The sequence below is a fragment of the Rhipicephalus sanguineus genome, chromosome 3 (genome assembly GCF_013339695.2).
Source record: "Rhipicephalus sanguineus isolate Rsan-2018 chromosome 3, BIME_Rsan_1.4, whole genome shotgun sequence".
Taxonomy (NCBI): domain Eukaryota; kingdom Metazoa; phylum Arthropoda; class Arachnida; order Ixodida; family Ixodidae; genus Rhipicephalus; species Rhipicephalus sanguineus.
Window position 1 is genome coordinate 116,216,181 of NC_051178.1, and position 27,152 is coordinate 116,243,332.

General features: G+C 43.9%; 1 protein-coding gene and 1 long non-coding RNA gene across 2 annotated transcripts in view; one reads left to right on the plus strand and one right to left on the minus strand.

Annotated features, from left to right (window-relative positions):
• The window catches only part of LOC119386998 (uncharacterized), a 77,560-nt gene that overhangs the window by 30,041 nt on the left and 20,367 nt on the right, over window positions 1-27,152 (minus strand). The window lies entirely within an intron of this gene.
• Window positions 1-27,152, plus strand: part of LOC119386996 (rap guanine nucleotide exchange factor 4) — a 387,003-nt gene that overhangs the window by 19,095 nt on the left and 340,756 nt on the right. Inside the window, exons 2-3 of the mRNA XM_037654296.2 lie at window positions 6,084-6,226; window positions 22,142-22,230. Of these exons, the coding sequence (XP_037510224.1) occupies window positions 6,084-6,226; window positions 22,142-22,230 (232 nt within the window). The remainder of the gene's footprint in view (window positions 1-6,083; window positions 6,227-22,141; window positions 22,231-27,152) is intronic.

The window sequence follows — 27,152 nt, forward strand, 5'->3', positions numbered from 1 at the left end:
TCGACGCTACTTCTTTCTTGACGCAAAGCGTTTGGGGTTGCTATACTGAATCTTTCTAAAATCTTTGTAATATTTTATGAGGCTATGGCTAAGATAGTCCTTATATACCACACAATAGCCTTTTTTACACCGTGATCTAATGCGTATGTAGTTTTTAGATCGCTTCACTCACTTATGCACCTTCGTTTTACTTGGCGAGCATATTGTTGATAACTGTCCCACGCGTCTCGACTAAACAGACCTTGGTGGCATCTTTAGGGCCACCTCCAAGGCATCTGTGGGAGTTCTTTGAAAGCGTTATTGCGCTGTGCGTTGCTTGCGGACAACTGGTCTTAGAGACAGACTTTAAGCAGTGTCATATCCTCCTTTCCTGTTTTCCTTTTCTAGCTCTTTTTTGTTTTTTGTAACATCTCTTTTCTATCATTTGTTATCCCCTTTACCCCTTCCCCCAGCACAATGTAGCCAGCCGCTCTAAGAACCAGCTGACCTCCCTGCCTTTTCGCTTATTCCTTCCTTCCTTCCTTCCTTCCTTCCTTCCTTCCTTCCTTCCTTCCTTCCTTCCTTCCTTCCTTCCTTCCTTCCTTCCTTCCTTCCTTCCGCGCCTATCGCGAACCACCTCTTGCCCGCGTATAAATTATTACAACAGCCGTCAAAGAGAAGAGGGTAAGCTACAAATATTTAAACTTCGCCAGCACGTCCCCTGCCATTTCTTTTAAACCAATGTAAACAAGCTGTGTTGTTCATGGAGACACGGGGGCAGGCTGCTATGAAGTCAGGCGAGAAAATGGAAAAATCACTAATAGCGCCAACGTGCTTCAAAATACGGTGTGACGCAGGTGTTTGACGTCGAAGGTGTGTGACGTGCACGGTTTGAGAACAGTTCAGTGTGACATATGGTTCCCTTAGAACAATAGGGAACATGGCGGATAAAGGCGCGTAAGTGCTTCGAGACACTTGCTCGAGACGTTTTCAGAAACTTGCAGTTTTTCCACACCGATGCATGCACATTTTGACGTAGATCTTACATAACGTCCCAGACATCTTTTTTCACTACATTTCGGTACATAGTGTCATCAACAGCTGGGTTAAATAACGCCGCTCGCAAAACTCACACAACGCTTCCTAAATGCTCGGCTACGTCAGCTGCTTCAGAATCAGTAATTAATCCCCATACCTTGAACATCACACGCCTAGACAATTCCATAACGGGCAATCCCTTATGCGCCCAGATGCAAACATCGTGTCTTGTTTAGATCACGGAGGATTAGCGTGAGGCATACATTTCAGATACGGCAAACATGCATAGGAAATAAGGGTTCGGATATTATAAGCACACTCCTTATCCTGCCGGAAACGTTAAAGCTTCGACAAATCATTCCCCACAACGTTCCCGATATGTGCTTCCGTCAAACCTGAACTCTGTGACGAGTTAGGTTAGCTTATGATGCCGCCAAACATCGCGAATAACGACCGTCTAGCTTCGAAGTATACGTCTTTTTCACAATTTTTAAGTAAAATTACCAATTATACTGGAGCTCTTGAAACTTTGCCAACATATTGACTGTAAAACATGTCCTATTTTTCATTATGTTAATCTCATAGAAGGCTGAGTTTCGTTTGGAATATTCGATAAACTTCCTATATTGAAACTTCTGTATTGAAGCACCGGTATGCCTGTATATATTGTATTTTGCAGAAAAGCTGGAATTAATCTAACCCATAGCCCAAGCATATACCTCACAGCACCCTGGTCATGGTTGCCTTTGCGAAGAAATAAAAAGGGTGTCCCTCGTTGTGCTTTCCGGAGAAACTTGGAAAAACGAACCGCACTCATTCTAGGACAAATTAAAGTATATAAATAATGCGTGCATTCGGTAACGATTTGCATAGCACATAATCAGCCCTGTGCAATTCACACTTCCAAGTTGCAATACACATTCCCTTGTAACGTGACACATATTTTAATTAAATATTAAATCGCTGCCGACACTCGTCCTTTGAGAATCGCATTCAATACAGCGCCTCTAAAGGTGCAGTAAACGAGAAATAAATTACGCTCTCCCCTCCTTGTTCACTTCCTCCTCATCCTCGCACCTCTGCTCCTCACCCCGTTGCTATGTACTGTACTATATATGCATGGCTGTGCTATGCTAGGAGCTGCTTGGCACAAATTTTCACTTAGCCAATGATTAATTAACGCACGCACTTCAACACTTGAATTCATAGTCACCCTGCAGGTGCCCTGGATTTCCGATTAACAAAAAAAGTTACTGACTTATCTTGCTTTGTTTTTTTTTAATAGCGTGCCCGTCCCAAAGTGGGAAGAGAGCACTGCACGCTAGTCGCGTCCCTCAAGACGAATAATAAGGTTTTATCAACCAATCAACCCTTGAAAACTAGCATATCGCGCTTTCCAGAGCATTTAACCACAATTGGCTTCGCTGTAAAACATTAAATTCGTTCATTCAGTTATTCATCGCGTAAAAATACATGAGTGTATTGAATAAATAAACAAATAAATATTAAGTTAGCTAGCAGAGAACAAACCTGTACGAAGAATATAAATTAATTTTATAGATTTTAAAAATTTAGAGAGTATGTTGTGCGAAATAACTGCATAATATATAAGATAGAGCTACAGTGAAAGGAATGCCATGATAATAAATGTTCAATAGCTACAAAGACCTTGCTGAAGACATTATTCACTGCAGTTATGGTGGCAATTAAGCTTGTCATAGGCAATTATTATGTACTTATTGTAAAATAAAGTTATTCTCGGACGCGAACCTGGTTGCGTTACAACTATAGATCAGTTATGAACAGATCAAGAGACACATTATTCGAGGATGTTCCTTAATACGGAATTTCAAAGGGAGCTGCTGAGGTGCTTTGATATCGCGATGTATTGAGGAAAAGAATTTTGAGAGAACGCACTCTTCACCAACTTTTATTACATACCACGGCCGCTCTCTACCGTTATCGAGCGACCATAGGCCCTCAAAAAATTTAGTGTGCGTTTTGCTTACACACACAAAAAAAATGTTCGACGATTTAAAGTACGTCAAGGTAGCATTCTTCAAGTTAAAAAAATTGTTCAACTATCATTTAACAATATTCTGCTTCAAATTACGAAATAACTTACAACTTCGTTAGCTCTACTCCAGTTGTTAATCCTAAAAACACGCTTTTAGAGGACAAGGAAATTTCCTGTTACCTTTATGTCACACTAATTACGAAAAGAAGGCTTCTTATTGTTGCGCACTTAAACTGCGAAACAGTCGACCATATACCATTAACCACCATCTACCTTAAACCATTAAACTACCATCTACCATCTAATGACCAAAATAATTATTTGTGGTCTGGTTAACTTGGTATAATGCTACTTTGCTAATTTGTAGGTGTGTAATTAGCTATGATTGTGTATTCTATCTTTTCTTATTTGTTTTTTATGTGTGTACTCATTCAATGTCTTGCTTATTTTTTGCTTATTCCATTTTTCTACTCTGCTCTGTCTTTCTTTTTGTGTAATAGTCCAGCTACAATGAGTGACTATGGGACCTTGCCTGCATATGATTTCTTGTAAATAACAGTATGAATGAACAATAAACTCATACTGATGTACTAATATGAATGAACTCTAAGCCGTTGCGACGAACATAACAGGAACATACGATTTATGTTTAGAACAAAAAAATCACAGCATATCCACGGAGTGAATGATGATGAGTGGGCGAAGCTGCGGAGGTTCATCGGTAAACCGTGAATCTTCCGTGAATTCTGCCCAGTACATCATCACCGACGTGAGATCGGGCGCGTTTATACTAAAGGTTCGATGAGTTATGACGACTTGCAGCGCACTTTAATTTTACATGTACGCTGTGAATTTTCATTGTTTAGAAAACCATTGCTTAGAAAACATCTGGCGTTTTTCGTTAAGCAGCTGGCGTCTTTTCGTTTTGCTTTAGAAACATCTGGCGTTCTTTCGTTTTGCTTTTACAAAACATCTGGCGTCTTTTGTTGGTTTATTTCATCAATCAACGGCGTTTTGAACAAAATTTTTATTGTTTAATCACGCACAGGAGAAATCTCGCCAGGCACTACCTTGGAGGTAAAGAATGGCTGCTAATGGGAATGAGAGACAGAAGAAGTCGGCTTTTAGCTAACGCTGCGAATTTTTTATTGTTCAACAACGCACAGGAAAAATTTCCCACCGGCACCACCTTGCAGGTCAAAGCGTAAGACTGGTTACATACTACGCTACGAGGGACGAACGGGTGCCGCTATAAGGAGCTTCGCCCCAAAAAATGAACATATTTGAGCACTATGTGTACACTCCTTGCCTACAACTCAATAGTCCGATCCAAACTTGAGTACTGTTCATTTATTTGGAGTCCTCATCAAACATACCTCATTAGAAGGCTAGAATCATTACAAAACAAAGCTGCCAGGTTCATTGTCTCCGATTATTCTTCCTATTCAAGTGTATCTAAAATCAAAGACTGCCTTGACCTTGCAACACTACAAAGTAGACGGAAGGTGTCTCGTTTAACATTCTTTCATAAGTTGTATCACAACCCTACGCCTTATACTACCTCATTATTAACGATGCCAGACGCAATGTTTCCACGCTTGGACCACTCGTTTAAAGTTCGTCAACCGTTCGCCCGTACTGCTCTACTTCGTTTTTCTTTTCTACATTTGGCAATCCAGGAGTGGAATCAACTGCCGAGAGCAATAGCTGAAGAAGTAAATGCTGATAAATTTTCAGAGGCACTAAAGAAATTCCTGTTGCCTAGCATAAACCACTAACATATCCACAACATTCTCAGAGATTCTGACACATTCTCGCTTTATTACGATGTATTCAAGTCCATCAAAGAAAGCATCTCACGCTTATATATATATATATATATATATATATATATATATATATATATATATATATATATATATATATATATATATATATATATGTATGTCCAAATCGTTGCATTGTTTTTTGGAAATACTTGTCTCTTCTTTGCTCGCTTTTCCCATATATATTTTTAGTGAATTGTACACACTTCCTTCTACAAGTGTTTTCTGTATATATTTTTTCTTCTTTGCTTTTCCCACGTTTGTGGGTGAATCGTATATACTTTTTCTGCCAGCATTATCTGTAATATTTTTTTTTTGCACATTCTCACCTTCGTACGTTTCTTCATGCAAGAGTGATTATACTAGTGTTATTAGCACCGCTATATTCTTTTTTCGTGTATCCAATTTTTGTGTTCATTGTACCAAGTTATTCACCCCCTCCCCCCCCCCCCCCCTATGTAATGCCCAACGGGCCTTTAGGGTAAATAAAAATGAAAAAAAAAACTTCGTACTTAAGGTTTCGAGGGAGCAATTATTGACAGACAAGTAAGGAGTAACAGTGGTATTCGGTCGGTCAACTGACGCCCGAATGGGAGCCACATCTCACGACCACCAAAACGTTCTAAGTAGTTGCCGCGTTTGGCATTAGATCTTCGCAAAGTCGGATTTTTCGTGATGTGTGCAATGCTCCATGTCGGTTTTACATGTTGCGCTAGTGGTAGCTTTTATTCTATCACTGCGAACTCCTTTAACAAAGACTTCGTAGAAAGTATTATTTTCTTATATACAATCTCCTCGGCGCCTTGCGTTTGCTTACGCGAGAAGACCGCACCAAACCCCCGAACGGGCTCCTAAGAGCTACGCTCTGAAATGTGATGTGAAATGTGATCTGGTATGGTAACATCTCAAGTTTGCCTCCTCACAGAGTACAGGTAGTACTTCGTGTTCCTGGCGTAATGAAAGTGCTCTTGTGAACGTGCGGGGGTTTGATGAGAAGATGTGAGTAGCTTGATTATGCAAACATTGTATCGGTAAAGTGTGAGAAAATGCGGCAAGTACTAGCCTTTGACATCATGCAGTGCGACATGTATCTATGAATGTGAGCGTACTGCGTGTTGGAATAGTGCTTGTGGGCATGTAGTTCTGTCGGCTTGTTGTAATCTGCTTTGACAGCATCTGACACGTCCCTGACAGCTCTGACACTCGACATGCATTGCATGCAGTCCCGGGGACCGGACCGAGGACGACTTGGAGTCCATCTACGGCCGGTTGCGCAGTATCAAGGCCTTCCACCGGCTTCACCCGGTATTATTGCAGCAACTGTGCTTCTACGGATACTACGAAGACCTCGACAGGGGTGTCACGCGTGAGTATACGCGCGTCGTGTCTTGTTTGCCGCACACGTCACAAGCGAAGTCCTCGTAGCCATGACATTGTTCGATATCTTGCTGGTGTCGCTGTGACAGGGCCAATAGGTGCCTAGGCCATAACATAGACAAGCTACCCTTGTATGAAACAAACAGAAAAACGTGTAGGCTTCGGTCGGACGGATACGCTACATAGTTCACGTTTTTATTCCCATGAGTTTAACATTCTTCGACGAGCATTATAGTTGAACTCTGAGATTTCATACTGACTGGAGACAATCAGTGTGGTAGACCGAACAAAACAAGTTGCTTCGTTAAGGTATATCTACACAACGAAAGGTCGCACAAACTACTTATAAATACAATGTTAAAGAAATACCATTTTTGTTCAATCTGCGTTTCAGTTCATTAAGGGAAGGTTCAGTTTTGGTTAATTAAGTTATGCAGCACATAATGTTCAAGGATAAAACAGGTTGAACTGGTTTATACTAGTGCTTATTCGATAACCAACTGGAGGAAACTTGCGTAATTGTAGTTTCTGCGATAATAGACTTGAACACTTCGATCAGCATCCTAAGGTAACGTCGAAAACTGCAGAATATTCGAAGTGGGAGACCTGCATGCGCTTTGGACTTATGAATATTACAGCTGATTATACAAGGATATTCTGAAAAAGGAGGTGCGTTTACGGTGCACCTGCCCTCGCTGACGCTGCAGGAGACTAGTCTACGGATCCATTGAGGTAGTGACACTAAAGCCTTGTAGAGCATTCTCGCACGGTGCTGTTTGTATTGGACCATTCGAAATTGACCACTTAGAAGAGTAAATACGCTAAATTACACATTAGCCACACTAGCGTGCCTAGGAACCACAAGGGGAAAGAGCTATCGCATTTCATCACGCGCGCTCAAGGTCAAGACCAGAGCTTACGTACCTTTTTCCCCCCGTGTCATTCCTCCCTAAGTGGCTTCCAGCGCACTCGTAGGGGCCAGAATAGAGAGGATGGGCTTAAAGCGTCTGACAAATCCTTGTAACTTTGCTCGCTGTTGATGCATTCGAGAAATTTTTGCGGCAATCAATTCGTGAAGCAATAAACTCCGATACTGAGGTCATTCGATGATTACTCGTAAAAGTTGTTCAGGACCCATTTAAAAGAGAAAACTGGGGAGGGGCGATGCATGTTGGGAAGGGTGTTTCATCTCCACTAACGTGAAACCTGGGGAGGGGTGAATCATGCAGTGTGCGTCGGTGTCTCCCACAGCAAAATTTTCACTGCTTTACTCGCCACTGGTCCAATAACACACCATCACTTCGCAGCTATGTTTTCAAGAAGTTGTGTTTCAGATGCGTTACATTACCGTGGAGACGCACGTTTGTGCCTGTGGTTTTGGGTATGAAACTTGAGCGCCTATGTAAGTTTCGTCGGAGATTCTGACACCGCTGCTGGGCCAAACATAGTGTTTTAGGCAGTAACGACGAACCTTTAACTCATAATATACATAGTATGGACCGGTGGCGAGTAGTGGGACTTACCCAATTTTTCGGGCGTATACCCGTTTATCATGGACCGTGACGACGACATGACACGCCGACAAGGCGAGACCATAAGGTGCTTCGCCTCTAAAAGTGAGGGTATACCCGGAGTGGCTGATAGCTTGGCGTGCTACTTCAGTTTCTGGGTCATAATTATGGTACGTGCAGTGATCACTAATACACGCATATGTTAACCGACGCGAAACTATCTTTAGGTACATTGCAGATTACAGCGGCATCCGTTGTCGCCTGTTTTTTCATTGTCTTGGTCTCGTCGTGCTGCTTCCCTCATTAACTGACGTAGCACACGTGTCGTCTCACTGTTCATTCATTCATTCATTCATTCATTCATTCATTCATTCATTCATTCATTCATTCATTCATTCATTCATTTATGAATCCATGATACTAGTGAACACACACTGTGCACTACACAGAACTACACAGGACAACCGCTAGACTTCAAATGAACTTCAGTTGACATAAAGGATGCATATATACATTTGACTGAGCACACGCAGGTGCCAAGTCGCTGACAAATGACTCAAAAATTAACGCCGTCTGTCTTTTTCGCCCCCTCACACGTGGTCTTTGTTTCCATAGATAATCCATTTCTTTTCTTCGTTCACTGTCGCGTGTCGTGTGCGTTCAGTAGTATCATACATTCATCAAGGCAGTATCGACTAGACCAGCTAATTAGTTAATTCATTCATTATGTCCTTTGGTTAAATTCTACTATCTTCTTCTGTACCTCTTATTTAATCTACGATTGCTTGTTCATTATTCAGTGCTTCATTTTGTCTAACAACCTAGACTTGCTAACAATCCCCCCTCCCCCATCTTTTTTTTTCTTTCGGTAACCAATCAATGCCTCTTTAAGGGCACAAAAATATCTCTTTTCAAATTGAAAACTTGAAGCCTCTCGCTCAAACAAGATTTTCAGATACGCGCTGTAAAATTTTACCCTTCCACATGTCTGGCTCGCCATGTACCTATTCCTTGTAGTTGCGGAGACGATTTTTCATACGTTGCTTATTCCGCCGTCGTTTTTATAGTTATCAAAAACGTTTTAGAAGTGTCCGCCTTATCAACGGGAACTAATTTTCCTTTCACTCGGACATTTTTCCTCTGCCAGCTTTCTCGTTCAGACACAGTCACAGTACCACGGAAAAATTCCCACCTATTTTGAGGAAACGTTATTCGTGAATTCTTGCTACACTTCTTATAATATCTGTTACTTTCATTCCTCCCAGGAAATACGAAATTTTTTTTAATAGATCAATATTCTTGAACAGTGGGTGTCGCTGGAGGCAACGTTTCGGCAACTGGTCTTGCCTTCTTCAAGGCGGCCACTGTTGCTGCCTTGAAGAAGACAAGATCATTTGGCGAAACGTCGGCTCCAGCGACAGCCCTTGTTCAGGAACAATCACATCTTAAAGGGACCGACAACTGGTCACAACATGTGATTAGATCTTGGCAAAAATGAAAAGACAGTGAAATATAGTGACAGATTCCAGCATCCTTTTCGCGTTGTCGGTAGGATTTATATTATTTTTAAGGGGGGGATCGGAGATCTCTGTTCGTTCCGCGTTCGTTCTGGCGGTGTTACGTCACAAAAGTGGGCGGTCCGCAGCTCTCTTCCGCCGAGAGGAAGAGGACAGCCAATCGTCAAGCGGTGAGCGGCGAGCTTTCCGGAAGTAGACGCGCATCGTTTGTCCTCGGCAAGGGGACTGTATATTTCAAAACGAAGTGTTTCTCGCTTGCTAATAAATACAGTTGTTATACGAAAACATATTGTTTGTATTTTCAAGCTCAAACAGTTTCTGAAACAGCAATAAGTTTGAGCGCTGATATTTATTGGTGTCAGTTTTTCTAACGTGCTCGCTATGTGAAGTCGCGCACGCGAAAAAAAAAGAGAAAAGTAGCGGTTGGCGCAGTTTTTGAAGATGTCGTCCCACCGGAATGTCTGGCTTGGCTCCCGGGTGTCGAATCGTCAAAAGGAGCTTCTTCTGGCTTTTATAAAAGAGCACCCACAGATACCTACGCCGTCGTGCTTACTGGGGCCGTCGTTCACGAGTGAGGACCGGGACGACACGTGGCAGTAGGTGGTAGCGCTTTTGAACTAAGTTCCTGCGCCTAAGACCACAGCCCAGTGGCAGGCCCGTTCATTTTGTTCGCACTGTTCGTTTCGTGAACAGAAAGCGACGCCGCATTCGCTCATGTCTTCAAACGCATCTCGCACCTCCAACTGCAAGAGAAGCACACGTCGCAAGCGCCATTTTCTCAAAATCAGCTGTAGCGGCAGCTGCAACCGCCGTATCATGCCGTGCGAAGCCGTTTGTTCGCTCGAGAGAACGCGTGCGAACGGTCTCGCGCTCTGTTCGTTTGTAGCAGACGACATGCTCGTTATGACGCGGTATGACGTCACCAAAAAATAGAAGATCAAGCAAAAAGAAAAATGGCTACGCCCCTCAGAGACGTGGTTTTTTCCGGCTTCGGCCAATCGCGTACGCCGCCAGAATGGGTACAGAACGAACGGCGCAGAACAGAGATCTCCGATCACCCCACTCGTTATGCCGGATATGACGTGACCAAAAAAGAAAAGATCAAGCAAAAAAAAAAAGAAATGGCGACAACCCCCGGCCTTGAGTGGCATCTCCCGCTTCAGCCAATCGGCGCGCTTGTTCTTCCCCAGGAGAACGAACAAGCGGAACGAACAGATCTCCGATCGCCCCCTAAATCATGTTTAAATGTAACAAAAACCGGTATGTCGCGCAGCCTAGCGGAAGAGCCTTGAAGCTGAATTATGGAGTCGATCACTTTTTGCTGTACGTAGTCACGTAGTCTCATGATGTCATGCGCGCCATATGGCGCGCCTGACAGCATATAGTAGGTCCTGAAAATTAGAATATGTATATTAATACCTATCCCCGCTCTATTTTGTGCTGCTTACGAGGTAAAAGGAGTTGCACGGTGAGAAGCGGCGCTGCCTTCGCGGTAACCAGTGGAACATGACGAGCCGCGGCGCATGCGCGCGGGATGCACGCATGCGCAGCAAACCGCCGCGCTCGAACACGAACCGCTCTCGCGCTCACTGTTTGCAGCATGGATAGTCACTTGTGTTTAGGACTTCATATTCGCCGCAAATTAAAAAATTCTGATCACAAATGTTTCACGGTGTTTTCCACGTTACCGTTCCGTGATTAGACACTGACCGGTAAGCTTTCCGTTGCGTTAATGAAAATCGGCACCATAAAAATTGGTTGTCGTTCCCTTTAAAGCCTCCATCTTCTACTGAACAATCTATTTAAACTAGATACCGTTTTTAATGCTGTCACATTGACCATTCCCGCGCAGTGTGTATGTGTCATCAATGAAATAATACCACCTCAATCGAACGCATTGCCAATGTTGATTACGATAAAGAAGCTGCCCAGTTTTCAGCCATCTCATAGTAGTCGAGACGCCCCGCCACGGTGGTGTAGTTGTTATGGCGCTCGGTTGGTGGCCCGAAGGTCGCGGGATCGAATCCCGGCCGCGGCGGCTGCATTTTCGATGGAGGCGAAGATGTTTGAGGCCCGTGTACTTAGACTTGGGCGCACGTTAAAGAGCCCCAAGGTGGTCGAAATTTCCGGAGCCCTCCACTACGGCGTCTCTCATAATCGTATCGTGGTTTTGGGACGTTAGACCTCAGATCGGTGATTCCACGTAAGATCGAACAAACGATGGCTGGTCGACCTCTTAAATTTATTTCAAACTTTTATATATTATTTCCTGATGAGTGGAAAGAAGAGATCCGCAATTTGTTTTGCCGCCAAAAATTGTTTCGAAGCGCAGGAAATCAATGATGACGGAGAGGTGGAGCGGAGCGCTGATCCGCTCTGCTGTTTTGGTCAACTTTCGTTATGAATTGCACAAAATATATTAAAGTTAGGTAGCTGAAATTTCTTTAACTAAATATATGCATACTTTTGCTTGTGCTCAGGTATTTTTCGTTTTCATGTGTAGTGTAGATGCTTTTATAGAAAACCTCAAAATTGGCCCAGGAAACGTTATTTCCTTTACTTTGAAGGTCTTTATCTCAAAAAAGCCTTGTAGCAGAGCGACGAAAATTCCGCATTACGTTGTTCGCGCACATTTCTACCAAACTGCCGAATCTTATATTTATATAGCTTTTCAGTAAAGAGATACGATCGGGCTATATTCAAGAAAACACCGAACAATGGAAAATTCAGACGACAATTAAAAAAAACTCATTTTTTTATATTTCTTAAACTTTGTACACCTAATCTCCTCCGCATCAGCTTTCACAATCATTGAAAACATATTGTATAATTGTGTTGCACTAATAGTTACAGCCCCTCCAATGAGACCCTTAGGCAAGGATTGCCAATTCCGACTTCTTGCCCAGCAAGTGTATAGAATGCAGGCAGGATTGAATTTCTTTTTATTAAAAGGCCAGCAGTACCGAAAAAGCTGTTGCCGGCACTGAAGACGTTAATTTTGAAATTATTTGGTCACTGCAGCGGCCACGATCGCGGGGCTACCGAGCAGGCGCACGCGCACCCGAGACGCTCGTTGTAAGAAACGGCGCAGTGAGAGCTCGTTTTCGTGTCCTCAGACCGACTGAGTTCGAAACAGCAACACCTCTCGGGTGACTTGAACGCACGTGCACTGGAGCTTCGCTCTTCTATCCGCCCTCTGTTCGCATCGCAGCTAGGCGCTGATAACACGGCGTAGATGGAAGCAAGATGAGAACTCTATCAGGGAGCTATGAGCGCTCGCTTCACGCACGCTGCTGCCAGAGAAACTGCGCTGCGCTAGTTGCGATCAGTGGAAAGCATGAACGTGGCGCTCCAGTGGCAAAGCAAAATATAGTCAGCGGAGACCAAATGATGGATTTAAGACCAGGTTCGATTTAAAGAAGAAAACTGTATTCAACTACTAGCAAATCGGCGGGGTTACATGTGAAAGAAGAAAACGGGATTCTGTGCTGGAGCTCGTTCAGCTGCGTCCGACGCCGCTCGTGTCTCGGCTCTCTCTCTGCTCTTCGGCGATGCGTTGCTACGCGTTAGCGGCTCGCAATCTCACTTTCGTTCTTTTTGAATGTTCGTCGATCCAAGCCTCATGGCAACAGCGCCGGGCGAACGTGCTCAAGGCTCGAAGTTCACGTTTACGTAGTGTAGCGTTTCTTGTGCGGGATCCGAAATGCTGCCGGTGAATTCGAGTGGCAGCCAGCGCTTCCCGGACCTTAGCCCATCGTCTTTGTTTGGGCGCCAAGCACGCATGTTGTAGACACAGCGGCCGTGTGAATTCGTATGCCGCTGACAGTATGGAATGTCAAAGGAACGAAAAGCAAAACTATTGGTAAGCGGTTGCGCTTGCCTATCTTAGATGTCGGCAGCAGACGGCCTGAACTGGCCGCGCGTTCGGTCCGCTGTTCACACTTCATTCGATGCCGATAGTGCTTGCGCTTTGCTCTTACTCTACTCCGCGTCTCATGGCGAGAAAGTGTAGTTCTGAATGAGTATATTGTGGAGACTACCTTTCGAAGCACAAGAAGCTTAATTATTGCAAAGAACCCAAAATTTCACAGAGTTACCGACCTAGACGTCAATGCTTTGAGGGGACGTTTAACACCCGAAAGATCAGTGACTGTCAGTGAGACGGACTACTTGTGCTGCGCGTGCTTTTGCTACGACTGCAATGAAAGATCTTCACGGAACGCGCAGTTGAACGATGACATTCTTATGCCCCCTGAAAAAGAAATCGACGTCATTAACCAGATCACTGCGACTACCGGCTTGTCCTCTTTGAGACCTCCTGGCACAGTTAGAAGTCCGTTCAGGCCAGCCTACATCAAGAGAAAACAAACTGAAGGTGGTAGCCGAAAATGTTCGCTGCAAGATACGGCGGGCGTAAAGGTAAAGGGACACTAAAGAGCACAACGATTTTTCTCATATTAGTAAAGTACTCTTTCACGATGCCAAAACACTACGCTTGCTGCAAGAAGACGCTTAGTGAGCGAGAAAACGCGCAAAAAGAAAATGTGGGTGGCGACGCCACCTAGAAGTTTCCGCACCGTTCGCCGTGACGTCACATATTTTGACGGCGCCTACTAGGGACTACGTAGTTCCTAATCGATAAAAATGAAGTGAATTGTCCTCTGAGGTGTCCATAGACTTAACATAGCAAGATTGGGGTAATGTTGTTGATCCAATGGCGCCAAAATACGATAAATACACTTTGAAATCCGTGACGTCACGCGGGGGGATTTTGGCGCAAAATTTAAAAATTAAACATTGAACTTGATTTTCTCCTTTATCAATAAACCTATGATGACGAAATTAACGAGATTAGACTTCTCAGAGCACAATTTATCGATCTAAAACAATTCATTGTTCCTCTTTAGTGTCCCTTTTGGGTGATGCATCGGAAAGTTCAGCTGAAGGAAAGTGCTGGTTCTGAGCGCTTTGGACCGAAAGCTTTCGGCAAATTCATGCAGCAACGACGGAACCCCCGGAACGCTGTCAACGTCGCTCTCCTGCCATCCACACTAGCGAAAAATTATTTTAAGAAGCTTATTTCTTAAGCATGGAAGCATCGAATCTTCAGACCTGCATGGTGCGCTGAGCCTTGCCTAAGGGTCTCATTGGAGAGGCCATAACTATTAGTGCAACAAAATTATGCAGTATGTTTTCAATAACTGTGAAAGCTGATGTGGAGGAGAATAAGCGGACAAAGTTTAAAAATATAAAAAATATTTTTTTTTCATTGTCGTCTGAAATTTCCATTGTTTGGTATTTTCTTGAACTTAGCCCTGTCGTATCTCTTTACTGAAAATTTATATAAATATAAGATTCGGCAGTTTGGTAGATAAGTACGCGAAGAACGTAATGCGGCATTGTTGTCGCTCTGGTACAAGGTTTGTTTTAGATAAAGACCTTCAAAGTAAAGAAAATAACGTTTCCTTGGCCAATTTTGAGGTTTTTATAAAAACATATACACTACACATAAAAACTAAAAATACCTGAGCAGAAGCAAAAACATGCATATATTTAGTTAAAGATATTTCAGCTACCTAACTTTAATATATTTTGTGCAATTCATAGCGAAATTAGGCCAGAACAGCAGAGCGGATGAGCGCTCCACTCCACCTCTTCGTCATTATTGATTTCCTGTGCTTCGAAAAAATTTTTGACGGCAAAACAAATTGCGGGTCTCTTCCTTCCACTCATCAGGCAATAATATATAATATTTTGGAACAAATTTAAGAGGTCGACCAGTCATCGTTTGTTCGATCTTACGTGGAATCACCCAGATATTATTATTATATCATTGTAGTCGAGACGGCCGGCAGCGCGCCTATCAGGGGCGACGTGATGGCGCTTGGTTTCGCGCCATATTTTTCTGGTAGGTCGGAGAAAGCTTTATATTTCTCAACTTGTGAGTGCATTCGAACGAAGTTCGCAGTACATGCTGTTAGCACATTTTAGAACACGCCGACAAGCTATGCTCAAGGCTTCCTGTCGAAGCAGCCGGAACATTCCGTTTTTTCTTGTGTCTCGTGGTCCTTAAGCTTACGACGCTGACGGTACAGGTTACAAGTTGAAGGTTAGGCTTCGCTTGATGTGTGCCTGACGTGTGTACGCTATGCGATAGTCTGCTTGGTCTTGCGGAATCATTCTTTCCGCGAGATGACCACAACCTTCTCCACCATCACATGACAAAATCAGACAACTGTGTTTTGCCTCCCACCACCATTGCCGGTTGAGTCCATTCAACCAAGGAAATGCGTCATTGCAAGGCGGATGCGTAACCGAGGAAGCTATCGAACCACGTATAGCTGTCGCGCGGTTTTTCGGGGTGTATTTGTGCGTCATAGAGAATTCAGAAGTGGTTTCGTGAGTGTGTCTATTTCAGAGGATTCCCTACTGCAGAGAACAAAGGTGTTATCTGCACACAGCTATAGCGTTAGACTTTCCGTAGAGATAGTGCCGTTATCTGATAAGCAAGTGTTTGTGCAAGTTGGTAGTGCACAAGGTGAGAGCCCGCTGCCGTTTCCAGGCGCGAGTTTAGACTCGAGTCAATCACGGACAGATGGCTGATTTTCGCCGCGAAGCTGTTGTGTACGGCTAGGGAGTTCAGTTTGTTAGCGAGCAGAAAAGTACGGGCCGCAGAAATTGGGCAAACCCCAACTACTCTACACCAGCTCACTAAAAAATGAAGGAAACATACGGGCGTCAAACACGAACGCCTGGGCCACACAGGAGGCACGACGACGCATATCGCGGCAAAAAGGCGCGTGCTGCGCAAATTGAAAACTTTACAGGAGCATACGCTAAACTCTAAAGGGACTTTTTGGACAGGCATTTCGGGTTCAGTTACAGGGCGTGCTTTCGGCTATAGTTCAACAATTAATAATAATAATAATAATAATAATAATAATAATAATAATAATAATAATAATAATAATAATAATAATAATAATAATAATAATAACAATAATCTTCGCTCGTCGTCCACCTTCACAGAGTGGAATGGCTCCTCAATTTTCCTTTTTAATGCGTCCTTCGAAATCGCGCGCAATGCTCTCCTTTGACGTTGCTATACGAGTCTATTCCCGCTTCGTGTTCGTCTCCATGGCAACCGCTTCGCTGTTTCCTTCAGTGATGCTTGCCAGACGCGCAACGTGCCGATGGTTCTTCTTATTATTCTCGCGCAGTCGCGCGAGAGTAACGTAACTGTGTGCGCGTTTGTGTGTTTTGTGTAACGTTCCCGACCCGTAATATGTTGCTGGATTTTGTCAGGATTTGCTCTAACCGGACAGGCTTATTAATGATGGCAGCTTATGCTAACACATTTTACTCCTGCTTTCTTTACTATGATCTTTAGTCGATGAACATAATCTCAAATTTGTACTTAATTACATCATACTTTGTGGCGTCATAAAAAGTGAACGGCGTTGTTATGAAACCCATTATTCTATCACCTATTATATCACTCTTTCTCAGAGACCTGTAACGAGCAGTCACTAGCGTAATAGCGCATGAAATGCCTCTCTATGAGCCACTCTGAAAGCTATTACGTCGGTGTCTCTACTTCCAATACGACAGTCAGGCCTGTATGTATTTACGTGGTATTTACGTTTGTTATTGCACCGTCTCAAAAGTAAGTCCATTCGCGTACAAAATGACTTAAGGCAAATGTCCCAAACTGACGTCGAGAAGTTACGAAGCCACATCTGAAATCGTACGCTTACATGCGGTCTTCGAGCGCGTGCTCAATTTCTTGGCAAAATCTAACCATGTCGGTTCGATTTTATCGCTTAACATTTATCACAATTGCATTTTGATCACAGCGCTGAAAACCACTCGTGGAAACTCCGCAGAAGCATCAACTTTGACGGCTTACCCTACCAACTCCTTATCATGGCCCAGGGAAGAAAATCAAGCGTTGATAAACTAATGCCTTGAAGCATACCACCAGATATATACCAGAGCTGTTTTCTTCAACTATAGCTAAGAAAATAGATTTATAAATGAATGGATATAAGTAAATGAATTATTGCTCGAAATTAATAATCCCACGATTGGAATGCGCGCTTTATGACTATGTTACCTAACATCACATTGAAATTTTTACGTATAGTCGGTTATAACCGAAGAATAAATGCAGGCTCCGCCCACAGCTATCACTGTCCCACACAGAGAGAACTTGCGCAGGCGTTCCGTCTAATCACATTTGCGCACTTCCGTGACGTCAAGCAAGTTTCGCACGTTTCCGATAATTTGTGTACCCATACAGACGCATGTTCGTCTCGCTGGTTATGTGTCAGAACTTGAACGTCCTGGCAAGTTTAGTCAAAGGTTCCGATATCACTGCTTTGCCAAAGGTCATATTTTGGGTAGGAACGACGAACCTTTAGTTTTCGATATGCGTGTATTTACATTAGCACAGAAAAAGTACACACCGGTTGGAAGGAAACCAGCTTGCACAACTGTCTGAATGACACGCGCGCCTTAATTTTGCGGGTGGACCTCTTATTTGGTCTTAGGTTGTAAACCACTGTAGGTGATGAACGCCCGCTCAAGAAATTTGACGTTGATAACAACCTAAGAAACAGCTTAATGCCGCCTACGGAACCGCGGAGCGCCTGCCCTCCACCTCTGTAACAGAGCCGCGCCAGCTGCAGTCCGTTTGAAGTGGTCTTGCTAAGTGGTAATGTAAATACTAGGCTTAGTAAAAATGACAGTTTGTCGTTCCTATCTGAAATATTATGCTTTGGCTGAGTACTGATATTCGCATCTGCCACAAAGTTAGCTCGGACGTTCATGTTTTTCGACCCAAGTCCTCCGACAGAGATGTGTGCCTGTGTGCCAAAACAAACATCTTCAAAACAAGTATTGTTGGTTTCAAGTAAGACACTTCAACCTGCTTGCAAATTTCATGATCCGTCCTAATATCAGTACTGGGCCGATATGTGATGTGAAAAATACAAACCATCAAGAAGCCTGAACGCTTTGGCAGATTTTTGACAGCGATTAGCTCTTCTTTCGATCCTTCGCTGTCCGTCTGCTAACGCGGGTGTGTCATGCACTCTGAACGCAAGCATTGTTGCAAAGCAAGACTGCTTGCGTTCCAGCGCAGACCTGATAGCAATACGCGTTGTGGGCGAGTGGGCGGGTGGAATGGGCCACGGCCGCACTGGAACGCTACCGTAGGAACGCTGCCGTAGCGTTCCAGCAAGCGTTCCAGCACGGCCGTGAATGAACATACCGTCGCCCCATGCCTTAAGATAGAGTATCAAGTAAAGTGCAATGATACAACACAGAAATATTTAGAAACTACTGGCAAAAATGCCATACAGATGATAACCTGACGAAGGGGGCAATCAGCTTAGCTGTTTCGACGGCTTTCACAGAGTGGAGCTGGTTGTATCGTTGTTCAAACACTTACGAATCGCGTATTTCGGTGTCGCACGCAATAAAACCGGCGCCGGCGAGCGTACAGAAACGCGGCTCTCAAAGCTGCACCGGTCACATGCGTATTAGTACGCGACGTTTTCCAATAATTGATGCTCCCTCGATCGTGGGCTTGTGGTTGATTAGCCGTTTCTGGTGCGGCGATCTGACCTTTTGCCAAGGTTACCGAGATTCGGACTTGTAACTTCACGTCGCCACGTTTCACTGTTCAACGCGGAAATTTGGGCTAGTTGGTGGGTGTGGAACTTGTGCATCTTAGCAGCGCAGTGGAACGAACACAACAGAAAGGCACACGTAGACAGGACGGGCGCGCCCGTCCTGTCTACGTGTGCCTAAGATGCACGAGTTTCACGGTTACCTGGATATGAGCTGAAGCGCTGTGCTGCTAAGCACGTAGGTGAAGGTCAGTCCCTGCATGGAGGAAGGAAACAGTTGGGAGGGAGCATCGCGCTAAGAGAAAGAAAGAAAGAAAGAAAGAAAGAAAGAAAGAAAGAAAGAAAGAAAGAAAGAAAGAAAGAAAGAAAGAAAGAAAGAAAGAAAGAAAGAAAGAAAGAAAGAAAGAAAGAAAGAAAGAAAGAAAGAAGTAGAACGTCAGGGACGCACACGCCAAGCTTCACGTGGCCCCATTTTCCCGATAGGACAAGGGCTCTTGACAAGTCACTTGGCAAGTTCCTTGCTAAGTGATTGTCGAAGACATATGTCAAGACAAGTGCGTAGACTTGTCGAAACGTTCGCCTCAACGACATTCCTTGCATCATAAAGTGTCCTACAGTATTTACTAGAGGGAACTGTGGCGCTGCGATCGTTCAGCTACCATATGAATGTAGTACATGGATTTGAGTAGTCTTTGTTCTTGCGGCTTCGAGTGAATATGCGGTTTTGTTTATTGTCATGTTTCGGATTTTGCTTCGGATAAGAGCGCGGCTCGTTTTGAACCTCGTGAGCTGACTTGAAGTGGTCAGACAAAAAAGGTCAAAGTGGTGAAGTGGGACCGCTGCACTTTTGCTGAACTGCGTCTTTCGACAAAGCGGCTGCAGGCCACACGGAGCCATACGAATCCGAAAGAACGAAGCTTTGCCAAATCCAGGTACTACTCATCATTCCCATGCTGGCTGAAGCACCGTGTGTTGCAGCTCCCGTAGACACTAGCGCCAGATTTCCCTCTAGTGCACTATCATGAAACTTTATGGCCTGCGTAATTGACGTTAGAGACAGGCTAAGCTGTGAACACCGCGGGCACTCTTTCAGAGATTTGAGAACGTTGAGGCGTTACTTAAAGGGACACTAAAGAAAAAAACGATTTTTCTCGAATTAAAAAAATTACTCTTCTACGATACCAAAAACAACACGCTTGCTGCGAGACGACGCTTGGTAAGCGAGAAGACACGTAAAAAGAAAATGCTGGTAGCGACGCCACCATGAACTTCCCGCACCGGTCGCCGTGGCGTCATAGATTTCCACAGCGTCTATATATTGCCTACGTACTTCCTAATTGGTAAAAATGAAGTGCATTGTCTTCTGAGGGAGCCAGAGATGTAACATACCAAGTCTTGGAAGAAATTTCGCTGAGCCAGTATGGTCAAAATACGAGAAAACAAACTGAAATCCGTGACGCCACCATCGCAGATTTCGGCGAGAAATTTGAAAGCTGAACTTTTGGAATTCATTTTCTCATGTATAAGTAAACATATGACGGTGAAAATACCGACACTAGAATTTTCGGGATGTAATTTATGAGTCTAAACTAAGGTATTGCTTCACTTTAGCGTTCCTTTAACGAACGCGACAAAAGCTAACTTTTTCAAGCCGGAAATAAATACGGCTCTTTCCCTATGACATCATCCCCTTGCTCCAGTTCATATAGGTAGAGAATCTCCCAATAGGCGCCCGATTTTGGTGTTCTATGAACCTTGAATCAGTGACAACACGTGGAGGTTCCGGCTAATAACGCTTTTCCTAGTGTACAGCGATCTTCCTTCTAACACAGACGTTACATATACGGCCTCGTTTCTTCCAACCGTTGCGCTGGGTGAAGAGGCGTTTCTCGTGCTTAATGGCCCCTGACGGCGTCGATCAATGGCCCCGGCGTACTAGCAGAGTGCTCTGCATGGCTGGATGGCTGGAGGGGAAATAAGGGGGGGAGGATGGGGGTCGTACGTCGAAAGAGTGACAAATTCTCACATACATCATTCTCCAGCATGTGTGTGCTAAACAGAGGTGCTTTGTAGAACCATATATGGTATGGCCGAATGACCAACAGTGATTGAATGGCCTACGTGCACTCGATGTTCAAGATTACCACGTAGTTTGTAATGTGCTTTTCAGGGTGCTTTGATGGCAGCACACTTTTTTTTGCTTTTTTTTTTGTTCGCGCATGCGCACGCGTACGTGTGCATGCGTGTTGGTGCGTTAAAGCAACGTGAATTGAAAAACACGAAAACTAGGAAAGCGGGAAAAGCTGGAACCAAAAGCAACGATATCAAAATGGTTTGTTGTTTATTGCCTTTTTTTGTCATGTGTAGTGTGTAAGGAAACTTATCAGGAAGCTTTGCCTCTGGGATCAACACCGGAAACAGAGAAAGAGAGAAAAAAAAACGTAAAAGCTAACTAGAGGGTATCTTTGACTGACTTCTTTGTACTTGGAAGGCGCGAGAAGATGTGAATTGAAAATAAGAAAGACAAATAAGATTTGGTATACTTCAGTCATTGCATTGATATTATCTATAGTAATTTATTATATAATTCCAGTCAAGTAACAAAAGAAGATACATGCACTTATTCTAATGCTCCTGAAGCTGCAACTGTGCAATATATAAGTGACTTATATCAGTACCAGCGGGTCATCATTACACTTATGTAACCATAGTGCTTTAAGTAGACAGGATTATCATTTTAAATTACAATCACATGCGTACCGTGAGTTTTGTTTAAGTCTTCACTTTAAAAGAGCACTTTGACGTTAAGACTGAGTATTCTTCGCTGATTTTACTAGACTAACGTGAAAACATTAGTCTACGCTATTCATGCATTTAGTGTTACTGCATCCCATTAAGGAGTTCTAAACGTTTTAATTATTATTGTGAAGTTCGCCAGCTTTATATTCTTATTTGAGAAATTAAAGAACTTTTTTGGTCCTGTTAGCTCCTGTACTTGCTTTTTTACCTTAACATGCTTCATTCGAAGGAAGGAAGCAGTTTCCTCAAATGTATGTTTGTGCGTTTCCTGAATTTTCCTCGGTGGTGATATTGAAGTAAGATAAGTTCGGAAACCTCTCGAAACTTCTCTATAACGGCATCACCTCGTTGACTATTTTGCGGCGTTAGCGGTTATCAAGTACATTCTATTTGATGTAATCCTCTTCCGCAGCTCTCACCTCTCGCGTCATTTCTTGCGCAGTTTTCCGCCAAGGCGACCGTGGCTCAAACTGGTACACGGTGTTGGCGGGATCTCTAGATGTTCAAGTGACTCACACAGGACATTCTAAGGTAAGACCTTAACATTACGAAGCGATTCCGTGCCTTATGTTGCGCAATATGGCGGGCTTGTAGTCACCAAGATGTTCCTATAATAAAAATCTAATTCGTAAGGGCACACGTTATGCCATTGTGATGTCGGACCATACCCAGAAAGTTTCGATGCTGCCCCTTCAGCTGGCTATTGAACTTTACTGCAATACGCAAGCTGTGTTATAGCAGTGTTTTCGTTTTGAACAATGCGTTACTTTTGTGTATATAGCACAGACGTTACGACTGCGAACGTTTAATGCTTCATGGACCCTCCAAACTCGCCGTACTGGATAATTAATTAATTATTAATTCGTAGGAAGTACCACCTACACGTTGGCGACCGAGACATATTGAAAGACACCCTATGTTTTGAAATATAATATTTGAAGGATGCTGCCTAATTAATTTTTAATGGCGTAGTGCGGAGACCTTCAAGATGTGGCCGAAAGATCAGGGATAAACAAGTTTTTAGATGCAATAAATGATTGCTGAAGATCAGCCAAGAGGAAACAACATTTACAAGCGAAACCGCTTGGGAATTCTGCCCGCGATGTTTACATTAACCTATCCATCATATTGGCCGAAATGGTTTTCATCATCTTAAGTCACAATTTTATCATAAAGTTTTAGTTTTTCTACGCTTTGCTTCGTAACTCATTTTCCAATCTTGACGTTGGGATTGTACTCACAAAAAATGCTATTCACTGCAAAAAAAAAAAAAAAAACTAATATTTCTCAAAAGCTAACGTCGCCTTTTTTTTTATTATTGCCGCTTTCGCAGAACTTCACTATAGGCATTTAAAGTGAAGCGCTTGATGCTACTGGAATCATGTTTCGTATTTAAAAAAAAAGATAGAAAGAACGAAAGAAAGGCACATGAATCAGTGTGCAGAGAAAAAAAAACAATATAAAACGAGTGTGCATGGAACCGCGCAGAAGCAAGCATTCAGTCACGTCCGCGCTGTTTGCAGGATAACTAAGCCTTTTGTTAAGTAATGCATAAACGGTAAAAAAAAAAATAAAGAAGCAACAACGTTACAATCAATGCACACATGAGGACGACTCCAGTGATTGCTGTAAAACATGTTTTCTTCGGACTGGAATGTTGAAGATAAAGAACAAGCAGACTCTGTAGGACATACACCGTAGAAGCTCCAGAGGCAAGTTATAATTCCGACGACCCGACAATTTCGCATATACCTGCCACGAAAATACTCAAGGTAGAGGAAGTTCTACGAAAGAAAAGAATAAGCTTTTCATCCACATAGAAAGGGAGTAAAGTTAGGAAAGAAACAAATAAGATTCTTTTTTGGTGAGGGGTGAAGAAATGAGTCAGGTTTGAAGAAAACGTCGTGCTTGTCCTGTAATCCAAGCCGTTACGAACACTGTAGTTCGGCCGTATGAGCTAACCGGAAGGCCCGCATGGTCAAACTAACACAACCGATTAATACGGAGCCGTCTGTCGAGAGGCTTCGTGTAACTGTCGCCATTTTGTATTGGCCGTCAGAGTCGCATCAGTTCGAGTCTGGAAGGAGGAGGAAGCTTATAACACGAAAGTGTTTTAGGCCTGGGGTGGAAATGACGTCGCCGAGGAAGCAGGCTGTGTTTTCTTTTTTTATTGTGATAGTAGCTCTATTGTGGACACTCTCGGCGATTTTTTTTTTTCGTCGCTGTAATTTTTTGTGTAAAGTCGTAATTGATAACATCGCCCCGCGCATTGTATCTTCTACGCGCCAAGTAAAAGCACGCAAACGCTGGGGACGAGGCGCATGAAGCAGAGACGAAACGAGCCGGCCATTTCCGTCGCACGGGGAGGCGGAGGAGGAGAGTTTGAGGAGAGGAAAAGACGCAATTTCTCCAACCCTAAATGGAAGCGCTTTCAGCGTCTGCAGGGGAAGAGGGAGAGGGAAATGAAGATGAGAAGAGGAGGAGTTTGGCGTCCATGGCCGAGGTCGCGGCGGGCGGCTTCTACAGCCGGTTGTCCTGTCCGGTGTCCGTAAGGAAGTGAAGAACCGCCTTGAATACCTGGATGCGGCGGTTGCCATGGAACCGGAGGTCCTTTTGTATATAGCCGCGGATAGCACGAAAGGAGCATGCGATAATATCGCCCCGCGTGCGAGGCCTAGTGTCGATGGCTCCTCAAGCAGAGAGGAAACGCCCCGGTTGCCTTCAGGTGCGGGGGGGGGGGGGGCTGCGTCGCTTGAGCTGCAACTGCGAACGTTGCTCACAAGCGCGCGGTCGCGAGTGCTGGCGCACGCCCTATCTCGACAGACACAAGGACGCAGCTCGTAAACTTGCTGTGCTCTCCACGCTTACTTCGCGTTTAGAGAACTGAGAGCACGAAAACCGCTTCGGTCCCTGGAGTGGCCGTATTCTCGTTTTGTAGAGTTACGCGAGATCAGATCCAAAAGAGTTAGTTGCCAGCCTTGCTTAGTATAACGTTACAATTTGTTGTTATCGCATTCATTGCTTCGATTTTACGGGGAAAGTGTGATTTTTTTCCTTAGGCCAAGCACGAAATGCTTGTGGCAAGAAAAACTTGAAGGCGATCCTAGCTAGTCTTAGGTGTTTCGTAGCGGCACTCGCACGTCGGCGTTCGTGTTCTCGGTGTATTCCTTGGGTACTCCACCACTGTTGACTTCAGTAGCATTTTCTGTCTTTATTACTATTCGATTTAATTTGTACCAATGTATTTCAGGAGCATATTTGTCTGCACCGCTTTTATCTGAGCTTTTGCGATGTTCTAGATAAAAAGGGAATGAATCCATTATCCGCTTATCAATTTCAGCAAGCTCATCAGCGAAAATGTTTCAGGATCCTGTGGCGAACATTTCAAATGCGCGTTTGGTGCAGTAACATTACAGACTGTGCAACCGTAATCATAATAAAAATACCCAATAAAGTGCATGGGAAAGAGACCACTGCTGTAGCTAAATTAGTAGAGCATCGGACGCGTTATCCTAATGTTGTAGGTTCGGTGCCTACCTGCGGCACGTTGGTTTTTCATCCACTTTAATTATTTTCCATTTATGTCATAATTACAGTACTGCAGTTAAAACATACACTGTCCCCCATGCGTTCCTTAGCTTCATTGTCTGTTGATTTCGCTAGGTTGTGTCTAACAAGAAGAAACGAGCCCTCGATCAATCCACCCTCTTTCGTTCACCCTGAATATCTTACATTACTTTTTGTGGCACCATGTTCGCGCAGATCAGCGAACTTTGAAAGGGCATCGCGTGATGAAAAATTTTTTCGGCAGTATGTTAAGATAACATTATGCGCGAGATAGCTAGAGGATAGCCACAATATTTTTTAAAGTATGAAATGGTGGCCAGAACACCAGGGACAGTTGACATATATAGAATGACTCCGCACTGTTCGATACTAGATTTTTTCAGGATTCTTTCACGTATATTTCATTGTTCTCATAATTTTCTATATGAGGTCTACTCTTTCCTTTCAAACGGTTTGCCTTTGGGCGTCTTCTAGTTTGTTAGCAGCGATCTTTTTATCATTGGCAGCTGGTTCGTGATACATCTGTCAACGGCAGCTTCCTCGTCAATCTTAGCGTATCATATAAAACCTCCTTGTAGCCAAATCGAACGTGCCTTGAACAACAAAGACAAACTGCCGTGCATGACCACTGATGACGCAATGTTAATGTCACGTGATGGTGGCAGAAGAGGAGATGTTCTCGCTGAAATCATTCATTTGCAATTAAGGCAAAATAATATTGCTTTGAAAGGTATAACGGCAGTGGCGTAGGCAGAAATTTTTTTTTGAGGGGGGGAGGGGGGACACCTCCTTGATCTGAAGTGGGGGCCGGTCCGGCAGATGTGGTCGAGTGTCTATTGGGACTCTGTACTCCATGGAAAAAAAAAAAAAAAAAATTCGGGGGGGGGGGGGGCACGGGCCCGGTTTTCCATCCCCTGGGAACGCCTATGTATACCGGTAACCACGCAATTAGTGACGAAGTAAACTGAAGCCAGGTGCAACCGAGTGTCAGCCATGCTTGCCTAACAGGGCTATTAATTTTGGAGACGTGGAAACTGCGGAACTTACTTTTGGAATGCTGTAAATGCGCAGTGTATAAATGCTCAACGAAAAAAAAATCACGCTATATCCACGAAGTGAATGATGATTGAGGAGCTGGCTCGGAGATAATGGAGTTTTGCCTGCGTTATTATCGTCATCAAGGCTCTCGGAGATCAAGAGGAAGAAGACTACTCTTTCGCGCATGCGTGCGCTTGCTACAGTTGGCTATGCCATACGTAGTTTTGCCTGCGTTAATGTCATCATCAAGGCGCTCGAAGAACAAGAGGAAGTAGACTTCTCTTTCGCGCGAGCGTGCGCATGCTACAGTTGGCTATGCTATATGTGGTTTTGCCTGCGTTAATATCATCAACAAAGCGCTCGAAGAACAAGAGGAAGAAGACTCCTCTTGCGCGCGAGCGTGCGCATGCTACAGTTGGCTATGCTGTATGTGGTTTTTCCTGCATGAATATCAACAAAGCGCTCGGAGAACAAGAGGAAGAAGGCTTCTCTTTCGCGCGGGCGTGCGCATGCTACAGTTGGCTATGCTATATGTGGTTTTGCCTGCGTGAATATCATCAACAAAGCGCTCGAAGAACAAGAGGAAGAAGACTCCTCTTGCGCGCGAGCGTGCGCATGCTACAGTTGGCTATGCTGTATGTGGTTTTTCCTGCATGAATATCAACAAAGTGCTCGAAGAACAAGAGGAAGAAGACTTCTCTTTCGCGCGGGCGTGCGCATGCTACAGTTGGCTATGCTATATGTGGTTTTGCCTGCGTTAATATCATCAACAAAGCGCTCGGAGAACAAGAGGAAGAAGACTTCTCTTGCTCGCGAGCGTGCGCATGCTACAGTTGGCTATGCTATAT